This window comes from Sciurus vulgaris (assembly GCF_902686455.1).
Source record: "Sciurus vulgaris genome assembly, chromosome: 14".
In the NCBI taxonomy this organism is placed as follows: domain Eukaryota; kingdom Metazoa; phylum Chordata; class Mammalia; order Rodentia; family Sciuridae; genus Sciurus; species Sciurus vulgaris.
Window position 1 is genome coordinate 17,450,495 of NC_136475.1, and position 14,362 is coordinate 17,464,856.

The 14,362-nt window shown below is 36.8% G+C and overlaps 1 protein-coding gene across 3 annotated transcripts in view; it reads right to left on the reverse strand.

Annotated features, from left to right (window-relative positions):
- The window catches only part of SULT1C3 (sulfotransferase family 1C member 3), a 36,827-nt gene that overhangs the window by 11,550 nt on the left and 10,915 nt on the right, over nt 1-14,362 (reverse strand). For all 3 annotated transcript variants that reach the window (XM_079110280.1, XM_079110281.1, XM_079110279.1), the window contains 2 exons: nt 14,179-14,307; nt 1,823-1,920 (listed from right to left, as the gene is read on the reverse strand). In XM_079110280.1, the coding sequence (XP_078966406.1) occupies nt 1,823-1,920; nt 14,179-14,307 (227 nt within the window). The remainder of the gene's footprint in view (nt 1-1,822; nt 1,921-14,178; nt 14,308-14,362) is intronic.

Here is a 14,362-nt window from a genome sequence, read left to right on the forward strand (position 1 = left end):
CCTACAAGGTCCATTTTGTAATAATAACATTCCCAGGTACTGTTTATTAGATGCAGATATCTTTGGGCAACCACTCTTCAGTCGACTGTACCATCCTAAAATGAAAAGCTTATACTAAGTTCTCTAAAGTCATTCCTACTCAAAAAACCCACAAATCTTAGTGGATAAAGGGAGATAATGCCATTGATATTTTTACATTATTCAGAAGACCTAAGTTTACAAAAAGAAGGTATTGGTGACACTAAGCCTACAAGATTTGATAATGATACAGATTTTGAGCAGCAAAATTAGCATGCCATGAATGGAAGTATCTGTGGGAATAAGGCAAATATTTTCACAAGTCAAAGTATCTTGGGTATAATCTCAGGGAAAGAATTCAGGAATGGGATAGAATTTCTGAGCCTGGTCTTAAGCCTCTCTACCCTCCTTTGTCTTGCTCCCTTTTTCCCAACACAAGAATGGGATAGAATTTCTGAAAATGAAAAATTATTCATTGGTATTGTACTTTGGAGAGAGGAGATTGTCAAGATAAAGAACCAGTGAGTCATAGAAACCCAGAAAATAGAATTGAAAGCAATTACTTGCATTTTGCATCTGGGCACTGCACTGAGGAGAGAGTACCCTGGCTAAACAAACATAACTCTTATGGTTTTGGAATTGAGTTTAGTGCAGAAAGTGAAAGAGCTTGTGCTTATCTTGGCAGTGAGAAACTTACATTGACTCACTTCATTAGCAACTTTCAAATAATTGGGTTTCCCTAGAATCTTGCCCAAAAGGAAATAGTCTAATCCAGTTCATATTAGCATTTGATTCTGTCAGGTGATTGTATTTTCTATTGTAAATTTTAAGTTGATATTTGGTTTACATTCCATATTTCATTGATTTCAAGTTTCACTGGTAGAGCAAATATCAAAAGAAAGCACTGGTATATTCAACTCACACTGTGGAATTTGAATTAGGAACTGTCAAAAATATTTTAAAGGAGGACATAAAGACATAATAGTATCTGGAATCTTGCTTCATCAGATATGCTCTCTTTAAGGGTGGGCCAAGTTTCTATATAATAAGAAAATCAGATTTCTCATCCTGAAAGGAAGGGGACCAGGTTTTGGACATCAAAGTGGGCATGATCTAATTGGAGCAGCCAGAGTGAACATGAGCATGGACTTCAGATCTTTGACAGTGGAGAGTGTAATTGACAGAAAACTGTGGTACTATGAATCCACAACCATGTTCCTTGAAAGGCCACATTTCTGAAAGGCTGCTCTTAGCTAAAGAGTGAGCATGATGGGGACACCTAGGCAATCAGGGACTCTCTGAAGGTTGGCTTTGGCTGGAGGACTTGCATCAGTGTGGCTGCGTTTTATTCAGGGCTTCATTGCAAATGTCTCCAGGGTTCCTTACTTTCCTCTTCCCCGTGGGATCAGTCCTGCATCATGATCTGATGCCACTCTATACTTCTTTGTCTCCACTTTTTCCCCCTCACAGGTTTTTCCCCAAATAGATCTCTTTCCTATCTTTCTCCTCCATGGCCTATGCTTCTTGGAGGACCCAAACTAAGATACCAACCTTCCTCAGGAAATGCCTGCTTTGGATCATTGATCACTGTCTTTGAATGTGGCTTAGTTGACTATCAGAATAAATTCCCAATATATTTCCAGAAATAGTGTTTGGAAAGGAAGGTGGATCCAGAATGGAGGGTATGGGAATGTGGCATAAAGCCACCATGTTCCATGTAGTTCTCTGGTTATTGTCCTTTTACTGTCTTTGATTGTTACTACTTAGAGAGAGACATTCTTAGGTTGTACCCAGCAAAACTTACCTTTGAATTCTCTTTCCAGAAGGATGGTGGTAGCATCTGAACAGGTAGATGAGTCTTCAGAGTTCTAGGAGAAGGCATTTTATTGGCCAAGTCCAGACCTGGGAAATAAGTCAAACAGTTCTGATCAGCTACATGGATCCAATAGTGTTGTGTCAAACATTGGGAATCATATTGACCACATGACTGGCTCTGTGCCTTAAAGAATGATGTTGTTGTAGTCTGTGTTTTCCCTCTGATGACAGTTTTCCTGTTCATTCTGGTAGAGAGCAGCACTAATGAGGCACAGCAAGACATGGAGGCAGCATTGCTCCCCTCTCCTGCTGAGCATTGGTGTGTGCTTGGGTGGGCAGACAAAAGGCTTTGGGATGTTTAAGTTTAGTGAGAACAAGACTCCAGGTATTTGGTTCTGTGGGCTTCTCTATTACTGCAATGGAGAAGAGCTGCCTATTCCTTTAAGTGAGGGAGGTTACTGGGGCAGCTTGATGGTCCCAGAAGCTCTTTCTAGAGTTTTAACTTTCTTTCAACTTTACTTCCATAACCAAGAATCACAGCAGATCCTGTCTTGTGCCTTTACTGAGCACTGTGCAGAGATATGTTTTTAACTGAAAAATGGAGTTTTATAGTGATCAAGTCATTTTTCCAAATTAGCAAATGCGGGGGCCATGATGGGAAGTCATCAGTCTGTGGGCGTGGAGGGCCATAGAGGTGACGCTCCTGTGAAAAACAGGAGACAGGCAAGGTCAACAAGACGGAGTAAGTTGCAGTCAAAATCATTCCTAGAAAGAGAAAGTCCAAAGCTAAGTGCCAAAACACTGAATGCAGGCTGGGATTGGCTAAACGCTACATGAAGTTTAGAGGAGGGCTTGCACGTAAAGCAGAAGAGGCCATGCTGGAGAACAGACCTTCTGACAAAGAAGCAGATCTATGGAGAAAGGGAGGCATGAGGTGGAGCTATGGAGGGAAAGGATCCAGGAAGGAAGGGAAGGGAGAAAAAGTAAAGATCCCATGGAAATGAAAGAAAAGCAGCTCATGCCTCTTCCTCCTCCTCTTCTCATTGCCACCACTATCCACAAACAAAAGAACACAGGAGAGGCACCACGGATGCAAGAGGGTACTTTAAAACCAGGAGCTGTCTGTCTCTGAAATGAACATATATAGAAAAGGGCTGAGTGTATTGACACCAAACCACTGTAAAAGTCAGAAAAGGCAAACCAAACACCTTCCCAAAACAACTAGAAAGCTGAAAACCCTGTCACAACCCCATCAGACTAACTTCAATATTCTGAAACAAAAATTTGAGAATTTTAAAAAAATATGTGTTAAATCAGAAATACAAAAATAAGAACAGAAATGAAAAAAAGGATAGACAAATGCAAAAAGATCTGATAGAACTCAAGAAAGACAGAAAAAAAACCACAAAACCATACGAACTACAGATTAAGTTATGAGGTAGAAAATGGAGAAAAGATTGAAATAAAAACTTCATAGGAGTCATTGAAGGGAAACAAGAAAATACCTAAGAGAATGACAATGAGAAAAGGAAAGAAGTAAAAAGAACTTAAATTGAAGACAGGTGACGGCGTTTCAACACTGGCCTGCACTGGAGTTCCTGAGAAGTAAATAAAACTGGTGGGATGGAATTAATTTTTAAGTTCATAAGTTGAACAAACTTTCTGGAAAGAGGACTTTAATTTACATCTTAGCCGCGGGTATCAGGGAAGTAGATTTATAGTGATCAATTATGAAACAACATTATGTTATGACATTTGAAGAAAAGGGCCTCCAGGCAACAGATGAAATAATTCATTAAGTTGAGAAAATAAAGCTTGCATCAGACTTCTTAAAAATAGAATTAAAAACAAGGAAACTGTGGAACAACATTTTCTTTTTACTTTAAAAAAATTCTGTTTACTTTTTTATTAGGACTTTATAATTATACGTGGTATTTTAAAGAGGCTTCAGGAAAGAACTTGTGAATAAAAGATACTGTAACCAGTGCAGCTGTGCTTTAAGTACCAAAGTTGTAGAATAAATGATTAAATGTCAAGAAGTCAGTAAATGCAGCACACAGGAGCCTTTTCTTAACTATCTTCTAGAATAAGTTTCATTAAACCAAGAAATGACCCAGAACACTGTTGAAAGTACTGATGGGGAATATTTCACATTATTTAGTACTAGAACTAAAATACAAGTGAAGTCCTGGGTAAAATAATGTGTAAATCTTATAGATTACAATGAAGTAGAAAGAATGCAACTCAAAAATTTGAGTAATATCACTGGCTTCCATCAGAGAATTCCTTTGAAACTAGAATAACAGATCATAAAAGATTAAGTAAGAGAAAAGAGAATTAACATTTTACAGAAGGTAGAAATTTATAGATAGATAACCACTGGGAAGAAAGACAGAAATTTTACTAATCATCAACAAAACAAAACAATAAAAACTCAAACAAAAAGTCCTACACACACATTTTCTTAATTTATCTTTTCATTTTTTACAGACTGTGTTTTGGCTCATTGTACCCAAATGGGGTACATCATTTCATTTCTACGGTTGTACATGATGTAGATTCACACCATTCATGTAATCATACGTGTACACAGGACAATGATGTCTGCTTCATTCCACCATTTTTCACACCCTCCTCCCTTTCATTTCCTTGTACATATTCTAAATTTCCCCCATTCTTCTCTCACTCCCCACACCTCCATCCCCATTATATATCATTCTCCACTTATCAGGGAAAACATTTGGCCTTTGGTTTTTAGGGATTGGCTTATTTCACTTAGCACAATATTCTCCAATTCCATCCATTTATTTGCAAATGCCATAATATTATTCTTCTTTATGGCCAAATAATATTCCATTGTTTATATATACCACAGTTTCTTTATCCATTCATCTGTTGAAGGGCATCTAGGTTGGTTCCACAATCTAGCTATTGTGAACTGAGCTGCTATAAACATTGATGTGGCTGTGTTAATGTAGTATGCTGGTTTTAAGTCCTTTGGGTATAAACCAAGGAGTGGGATAACTGGGTCAAAAGGTGGATCCATTCCAAGTTTTCTGAGGAATCTCCACACTGCTTTCCAGAGTGGCTGCACCAATTCACAACTCCCCCAGCAATGTAAAGGTGTGCCTTTTTCCTCACATCCATGCCAACATCTATTATTGTTTGTGCTCTTGATAATAGCCATTCTAATTGGAGTAAGATGAAATCTTAGAGTTGTTTTAATTTGCATTTCTCTAATTACTAGAGATGTTGAACACTTTTTTATATATTTATTAATTGCCTGTGTGTCTTCTTCTGTAAAGTGTCTGTCCAGTTCCTTGGCCCATTTATTCATTGGGTTCTTTGTATTTTTGGTGAAAAGTTTTGTAAGTTCTTTATAAATTTTGGAGATTAGTGCTCTATCCTATACAAACTTTAAAAGAAGAAAAAATCACACAAAGCAAATATAATAAATACATGGTAATTTCAATACATAAAATTTTTGACTCTGACATAATTATCATCAAACCTATCAGTCATACCAATAAGTGTCAGTGCTTCTAAATTAAGGAGTCTTAAGATTTTTCAAATTGGCTCATAAAAGGAAATCTAATTATATGAGGAATATGAGAACTTTCTAAGATACACAAACTATTAAAGGCCAAAATAACACAATGAAGAGAGGTAAAACAAGCAAATCGAAAGAAGCAGGGATTGTGGTGCTATTAGATAAAGCAGGATTCAATTCTCATATGAAACAAAGGAGGAGGAGCTTGATAGCACTAAAGACCCTGTTAAATTAATAAAATCTAATAACAAATATCTGGGTACCAAATAACCGAGTAACCACTCATAAAAAACAAAACATAACAGATGTAATGAGAAACAGAAATACATTAATAATAGGATGCTGATTCTAGAATTTATATGGAAGTGAAAGATCCTATAATAGTTAAATCAATATTAAAGAAGAAAAGCCTGGAAGGACCTACAACTTCATTTCAAGATTATTATAATGCTACAGGAATCAAAATGAGATTACACGTAACACAGAAATAAAAACACACAAAGAAAAGACACATAATGGAAAATCTAGAAATACAGCCATGCTGTACTGTTACTGATTTTGTCAAAAGGGTCAAGGCAAATGAATGGAAGGAAAGACAAGGTTTTCAACAAGGGTTGGAATAATTGGCTCAATAAATAGGTTTCTAATAAATACTAGGTATTATTATGTTACAAATAAAGAAGCATTAGGTTTTGAGATGCTTTATAACTTGCTCAAGATCAAGAATCTCAACCGGCATTTTCAGCAGACTAGTTGGATTCCCAAGTCTTTGTCTTCTCACCATTGGGTTATCTTCTATTGCCAAAGCTCCCATTTATTACTGTGTACTTTATTAAAACTTGTTCTTGGAGGATCCAAGATGATGGACTAGAGGGAGGTTGCATTCTTTGTTACTTCATAACTCAAGATTCGAGCAGAGTAAATACTGTTTCTCTGTGAGACAGTCTTCACTGCTCACCAACCCCCTTGCTGTTTATCCCATTTATCCACAGGGATCACCTGCCATCTGCCAGCATATCACCTACTTTTTGAGTGCAGTTTGCTCAGACTGCCATCTATCATCTGCCATTTGCCCATTTGCTTGTCTCTTGTCTGACCATCACCTGCCATTCACCTACCCATTGCCCATGGCCCAACATCCACCTGCTGACCATCCACCATTAGCTCGCAGAACACCTGCAGACCACCAGCAGATCACCTGTTGTCTGCTGTTGCCTGGAAGTCCATTTGCACAGAACCCGCAGGTTTGGTTACATGTGGCTGCCACCATTTGGGGCAACATCCAGGGTCTGCAGGTTTGCTGCCTTGGCCACTGCAATCTCAGGGCATGGCCACCTTGGTCTGGAGACTCAGGCCAGGGCTGGAGATACATTGGGGTACCTGAAGGTCTGGCTGCACCTGAGATCTATCTGCTCGGTGTGGTAGTGGCCACCATCTGGCTGCGTCTTTTCAGGGTGACTCTGTTGTGTGAGCACAGGCCTGGTGGCCTCTCTGCAAGTTGAAAGGGCATTGAGATCTTGTGATTGCAGCAAGAGAGGGCCTGGGGAAGCTGAAGCCCAGGTCCATCAGACTGCAGATGGGTTTGCATGGGCCAGTCTGGGTCTGGCAAGTCTGTGGAAAGTCAGAGATTATGGGCAATTCCCTGGGGGAGCACAGGTTGAAGAAACTGAAGAAAACTGGGCTCTCTCCACCTGAGTGAGTCCTGACGTACACAGGGATGGAAGGGGCCAGCTACAACAGGTGGGAAGACGGTAAGAGGGTGTGAGTGCATCTTGCTATCAGCTAACCCACCCAAACAGTCTGGCACCCACTGGACTGGTGCTAACATCAAACTTCAGACAATCCCACCTATCTGTGGAGAAGGGAAGCTGAGAACATTTTTGAAAGCCAATGGAAGCAATAATTCAATTTTCCATTGAGTCTTTCCTCTTTTTTATTTGGCCCTCTGTCTCACATCTCTACCAACTCTGAATTCAAATATTTTTAAATTTTGATTTATTTTTATTGTAAACAAATGGGATTCATGTTGTTTCTGTTTGTACATGGAGTAACAGCATACCATTTGCGTAATCATACATTTACATAGGGTAATGATGTTTGATTCATTCTGTTATTTTTTCCTTCCCCCCACCCCTCCCACCTGTTTTCCCTCTATAGAGTCCCTCCTTCCTCCAGTCAAATATTTTTTATACATCAATTTGTGAGTGGGATGTCTGAATAGTATACAATATATTTTTGTATATTCCTATATTTTTACTTAAAAAAAAACCTGTACATATTTTTTCTCTCACCTACCTGTCTCCCTAGATTCTCTTTCTCACTTTTCTCATACTAAAGCCATCTCTATTAATTCCTCCCTCACTCTTACTATAAATTTTCACCTCTATCTTCTCTCCCTCTTCTGCATAAACATCACATCCTACACTACTTCTGTTCCCTCATTGTCCATCATTTAAAACAGTAAACCCTTTTATCAAACTTACCGTTTATATTGTAGACAATAATTGAAAACCTCATTTCTGTTTATTGTGAAAAAACTATAAGCACCTTAAGAGGAGCCATTTGGTTTAAAGTGGTATAATATTTGCATTGGGTGCTGTTAATATTGGTCTGCCCCTTAAAGGTGAGGTACTGGAAGACTTCAGGGACATTAAACAGCTACAGGGTAGAATCTGTACTGCCTCAGCTCCATACTGTTAGATGAGCAGACACATAAGCAACATGAAAACACATGGGAACAAAGTGCCTCAAACAAACCAAGGTGTTCCAACAATAGAATCCATAGACAACACAGTATAATAAATGTCAGAGATGGAGTTTAGAAAATACATAGTTAGATTGATCTTTGAAATAAAGGATGGTATTGGAGATAAAATACAGGAAGTGAAAGATCACTTCAATAAAGAGGCAGAGATTATAAAAAGGAATCAAGTAGAAATCTTTGAAGTGAAAGAAACAATGAACCAAATAAAAAATTCAATGGAAAGTATCACTAACAGACTAGACCACTTGGAAGACAGAACCTCAGACAATGAAAATAAAATATATAATCTTGAAAATAAACTGACCGCACAGAGAAGATGGTAAGAAACCATGAACAGAACTTCCAAGAAATATGGGATAACATGAAAAGACCAAATTTGAGATTCATCAGAATAGATGAAGGCATGGAGATAAAATCAAAAGAATGCACAATCTTTTTAATGACATAATACCAGAAAACTTCCCAGATCTAAAGAATGAAATGGAAAATCAAGTACAAGAGGCTTATAAGACCCCAAATGTACAAAATTACAGCACATTATAATGAGAATGACTGACGTACAGAATAAGGATAGAATTTTAAAGGCTGTAAGAGAAAAAAACCAAATTCCATATAGGGGGAAACCAATTCAGATCTCAGCTGATTTCTCAACCCAGACCCTCAATGCCTGGAGATCCTGGAATAACAAATATCAAGCTCTGAAAGAAAATGAATCTGAACTCAGAATTTTATATCCAGCAAAATTAAGCTTCAGATTTGAAGATGAAATAAAAACCTTCCATGATAAACAACAGTTAAAAGAATTCACAACTAGAAAGTCTGCATTATAGAACATTTTCAGCAAATATCCCATGAGGAGGAAATAAAAAAAAAGCAAAAGGAGAAACTATACTAAAGGAAAAGTCAATCAAAGGAGAAACTAAGTCAAGTTAAAAACCAAAAATAAACAAAAATGACCAGAATACAAATAATATCTCAATAATAACCCTGAATGTGTGAACACATTTTCTTCTCAGCAGCACAAGGATCCTTCTCTAAAATAGACCATATGTTATGCCACAAAGCAACTCTTGGGAAATACAAAATATAGAAATACTACCGTGGATTCTATCAAGTCATAATGGAATGAAACTAGAAATCAATGATAAAATAAAAAATAGAAGATACTTCAACACCTGGGGACTAAATAGCATGCTATCGAATGATGAATGGATAAAAGAAGAAATCAAAGAGGAAATAAAAAATACTTAGAAATAAATGAGGACACTGATACAACATATCAAAATTTCTACTAGGATGAAGGTAGTGCTAAGAGGAAAGTTCATTGCATTGAGTTCACACATTAAAATAATAAAAAGTCAACAAATAAATGACCTAACATTACACCTCAGAGTCCTAGAAAAGAACAAATCAACACCAAAAGCAGCAAAAGATAGGAAATTATTAAAATTAGATCCAAAATCAATGAAATTAAAGCAAAAGAAACAATTCAAAAAATTGGCAAAACAAAAAAATTGGTTCATTAAAAAATAAATAAAATTGATAAACCCTTAGCCACACTAAAAAGGAGAGAAAACTCAAATTACTAAAATTTGTGATGTAAAAGTAAATATCACAACAGATGCTACCGAGATACAGAAGATAATTAGAAACTATATTGAAAATTTATACTCAAATAAAATAGAAAATATTGGAGACAGTGACAAATTTCTAGAGACATATGATCTATCCAAACTGATGCAGGAAGACATACACAATGGAAACAGATGAATTTCAAGCAAAGAAATAGAAGAAGCCATCAAAAGTCTACCAACCAAGAAAAGCCCAGGACCAGATGGATTCTCAGCCGAGTTCTATAAGACCTTCAAAGAAGAATTAACATCAATACTACTCAAATTATTCCATGAAATAGAAAAGGAGGAAAACTTTCCAAACTCATTCTGTGAGGCTAGTATCACCCTTATGTCAAAACCAGACAAAGACACATCAAGGAAAGAAAACTTCAGGCCAATATCCCTCATGAACATACATGCAAAAATTTTCAATAAAATTCTGGCAAATCACATACAGAAATATATTAAAAATATAGTGCACCATGATCAAATGGGGTTCATCCCTGGAATGCAAGGATGGTTCAACATACAGAAATCAATAAATGTAATGCATCACATCAATAGACTTAAAGACAAGGATCATATGATTCTCTCAATAGAGGCAGGGAAAGCGATTGACAAAATACAGCACCTCTTCATGTTCAAAACACTAGAAAAACTAGGGATAGTAAGAATATACCTCAACATTGTTAAAAGCTATCTATGCTAAGCCCATGGCCAATATCATTCTAAATGGAGAAAAATTGAAAGCGTTCCCCCTAAAAACTGGAACATGACAGGGATGCCCTCTTTCACTACTTCTATTCAGCATCATCCTTGAAATCCCAGCCAGAACAATCAGACAGACCAAAGAAATTAAAGGGATATAAATAGAAAAAGAAGAACTCAAACTATCACTATCAGCTGATGACATAATTTTATATTTAGGAGATTCTAAAAATACCAACAGAAAACTTCTAGAACTAATAAATGAATTCAGCAAAGTAGCAGGATAAATAATCAATACCCATACATCAAACGCATTTCTATACATAAGTGATGAATCCACTGCAAGAGAAATTAGGAAAACTACTCCATTCACAATAACCTCAACAAAAATAAAATACTTGGGAATCAATCTAACAAAAGAGGTGAAAGATGTCTACAATAAAAACTACAGAACACTAAAGAAAGAAATTAAAGAAGACCTTAGAAGATGGAAAAATCTCCCATGCTTTTGAATAGGCAGAATTAGTATTGTCAAAATGGCCACACTATGAAAAGTGTTATACAGATTCAATGCAATTCCTGTTAAAAATCCCAATGACATTCTTCATAGAAATAGAAAAAGCAATCATGAAGTTCATTTGGAAAAATAAGAGACCTAGAATAGCCAAGGCAATCCTTAGCAAGAAGAGTGAAGCAGGAGGCATCACACTACCAGACTTTAAATTATACTACAAAGCAATTGTAACAAAAATGCATGGTGTTGGTACCAAAATAGACATGTAGACCAATGGTACAAAATAGACGACACATAGACAAACCCATATAAACATGGTTATCTCATACTAGACAAAGGTGCCAAAAATATACACTGGAGAAAAGATAGCCTATTCAACAAATGGTGCTGGGAAAACAGAAAATTCATATGTAACAAAATAAAATCAAATCTCTATCTCTAACTCTGCACAAAAATCAACTCAAAATGAATAAAAAATGTAGACACTAAAACAGAGACCCTGTGCCTAACAGAAGAAAAAGTAGGCCCAAATCTTCATTATGTCAGCTTAGGATCTAACTTCCTTAACAAGACTCCTAAAGCACAAGAAGTAAAATTAAGAATCAATAAATGGGATGGACTCAAATAAAAAGCTTCTTCTCAGTAGAGAAAACAATAAACTATTTGAAGAGAGAGCCTACAGAATGGGAAAAAATCTTTACCCCACTCATCTCAGATACTGCACTAATCTCCAAGACATATAGAGAACCTAAAAATTTTAACACCAAAAAACCCAAATAACCCAATCAATAAATGGGCTAAGGAACTGAACAGACACTTCATGGAAGAAGAAATACAATTGATCGACAAACATATGAAAAAAGTGTTCATTATCTCTTGCAATTAGAGAAATGCAAATAAAAAATGCTCTAAGATTTTATCTCACTCCAGTCAGAATAGCAATTATACAAACAATAAGTGTTGATGAGAATAAGTGTTGGGGGAAAAAGGCACACTCATACATTGTTGGTGAGACTGCAGATTGGTGCAGCCACTTTGGAAAGCAGTATGGAGATTCCTAAGAAAACTTGGAATGGACCCACCATTTGACCCAGCTATCTCACTCCTCAGTTTATACTCAAAGGACTTAAAATCAGCATACTGTGCAAGCTCATAATGTTTATAGCAGCTCAACTCATGATAGCAAAACTATGGAACCAACCTTGATGCTCTTCAACAGATGAATAATAAAGAAAATGTGGTGCATATATGCAGTGGAACATTAGCCTTAAAGAAGAATGAAATTACAGCATTTGCATGGAAATGGATGGAACTGGAGAAGATCCTGCTAAGTGATATAAGTCAATCCCAAATAACCAAAGGCCAAATATTTTCTCTGATAAGCAAATGATGATCCATAATGGGGTGGGTAGGGAAGAATGAAGGAACTTTGGATTGTAAAGAGGTAAGTGAGGGGAAAGGTGGGGTGGGGGGATGAGAAGACCATAGATTGAGACAGACATTACCCTATATACATGTATGAAAAAAAATTTTTTTAAAATATTTATCAGTGTCAAAAAACAAAGTTAATAAATTAAATAAATAAATGTTAAAGAATATAAATGTCCATGCAAATATTTTAAATATGGGGAGAGATGTTTGCTTTGTTCTAATGGAGTCTTGAGTGTTCTTTATATATCCTGGTTACAATTCCTTTGTCAGATATGTGTTTGGCAAAAATCATCTGCCAGTCCAAGCCTTGTCTTTTCATTCTCTGTACAGTGTCTTTAGCAGAGCAGAAATTTTTAATTTTAATAAAGTCTAATTTATCAAAAAAATAAAAAATAAAACTTGTTCTTTATTCTCAACTTCATTACAGACTCTTCCAGCGTGCTGTGTCTTACATTTCTTAGTATATTTGTTGTGAAGCATGATCATTTTTTGATAATGTTATAATATAAATTTGACATTTCTTTGATAGACAGATTTTAGATAAAATACATTTGAATTAATCCTTCCATGAGCTGGCAGCAGAATGACATAGGAATGTAGCTTTCTAAAACGCATTTAAAATAATTGACATGATTGACACAAAATGGTACATTCTTACGGGGTCCTATGATAATTTAGCATTGTATACAATGTGCAATCATCAAGTCAAAGTAATTAGCGTTTCCGTCTTCTTAAAAATTTATCATTTCTTTGTGTTTGGAAACTTTGAACTCTTCATAGTCATTATAAGATACATAATGAAATTGTTGTAAACTGCAGATGACCTACTATACTGTATAGAGTACTGAAACTCTTCCTATTTAACTGTATTTTGATGCTCCTTATTCAGTATCTGATCTGGTTCCCCTTCTAGCCTCTAGTGACTTGTATTCTACAATTTCTACAAAATCAACTTTTAACTCCCACATGTGAGCAAGAACATGCAATATTTGTATTTCTGTGTCTGGCTTTTGTCACTTAACATAATGTTCTTCAGTTCACATTCAAGTTGAGGCAAATGACAGACTTTCACTCCTTTATGGCTGAATAATATTTCAGTGTCTATATACCAAGAACTGTGGTTCTTAATCAATGGGGGCTATGGGTTCTCAATTCTGCTATGTGAGTCAGCTTTCCATCATGAAAAGAGATACTTCAGATAATCAACTTATAAAGAGGAAAGATTTATTTTAAATCACAGTTCTAGAGGTTCCAGTTCATGACCATTTGGCCCTTTTGCTTTGGGTCTGTGGTGAAGCAGCATCTCATGGTGACAGTGTGTGACGGAACATAAAAACCTCACCTCGTGGACAGGAAGTGCCAGACAGAGAGCATGGGGCCGGTCCCCCTTCCAAGGGCACACCCACTTAGGCCCTGCCCACCAAAGATCCTATACCTTCTCTCAGCTCCACCTGGGGCTCGAGCCTTCACTGTGTGGACACTGGGGAGACATTTTGACCGAAACCATAGCACGTGCCTTCTCTACATTGAAATGCTCAAGCATAAGGAGGGAATGTGCATCTGAGGCTGCCAAATCATATATCTTAGCAAAGAAATTTGGAAGTCTTTTTTTCCTAGTTGTTTGACTTAGATTATCTTCAAATTACTTCTCAGTTTCATTTGGAAATATTTTCTAAGAGGCCTAGGGGAGAGGATTTTCTTCTTAGGTGAACACTGACCCTGCACAGTGGTAACAACCTCTTAGGTCCCAGTTGGGCACACTTACCTGAATTGAGAGGTGGAGGTAATGACCACTCTAGGAAAGGATGCCGGTCAAAGGTGTTGGCCCTCTGGCATTTCTGCACATCCCCGTCATTTTGGATCATGTCCACAATCTCCTGTGTCCAGGTTGTACCTAAGGGCATCAATCATTCTCAACTCCATCCACTCATGGCACAATTTGGTCCATT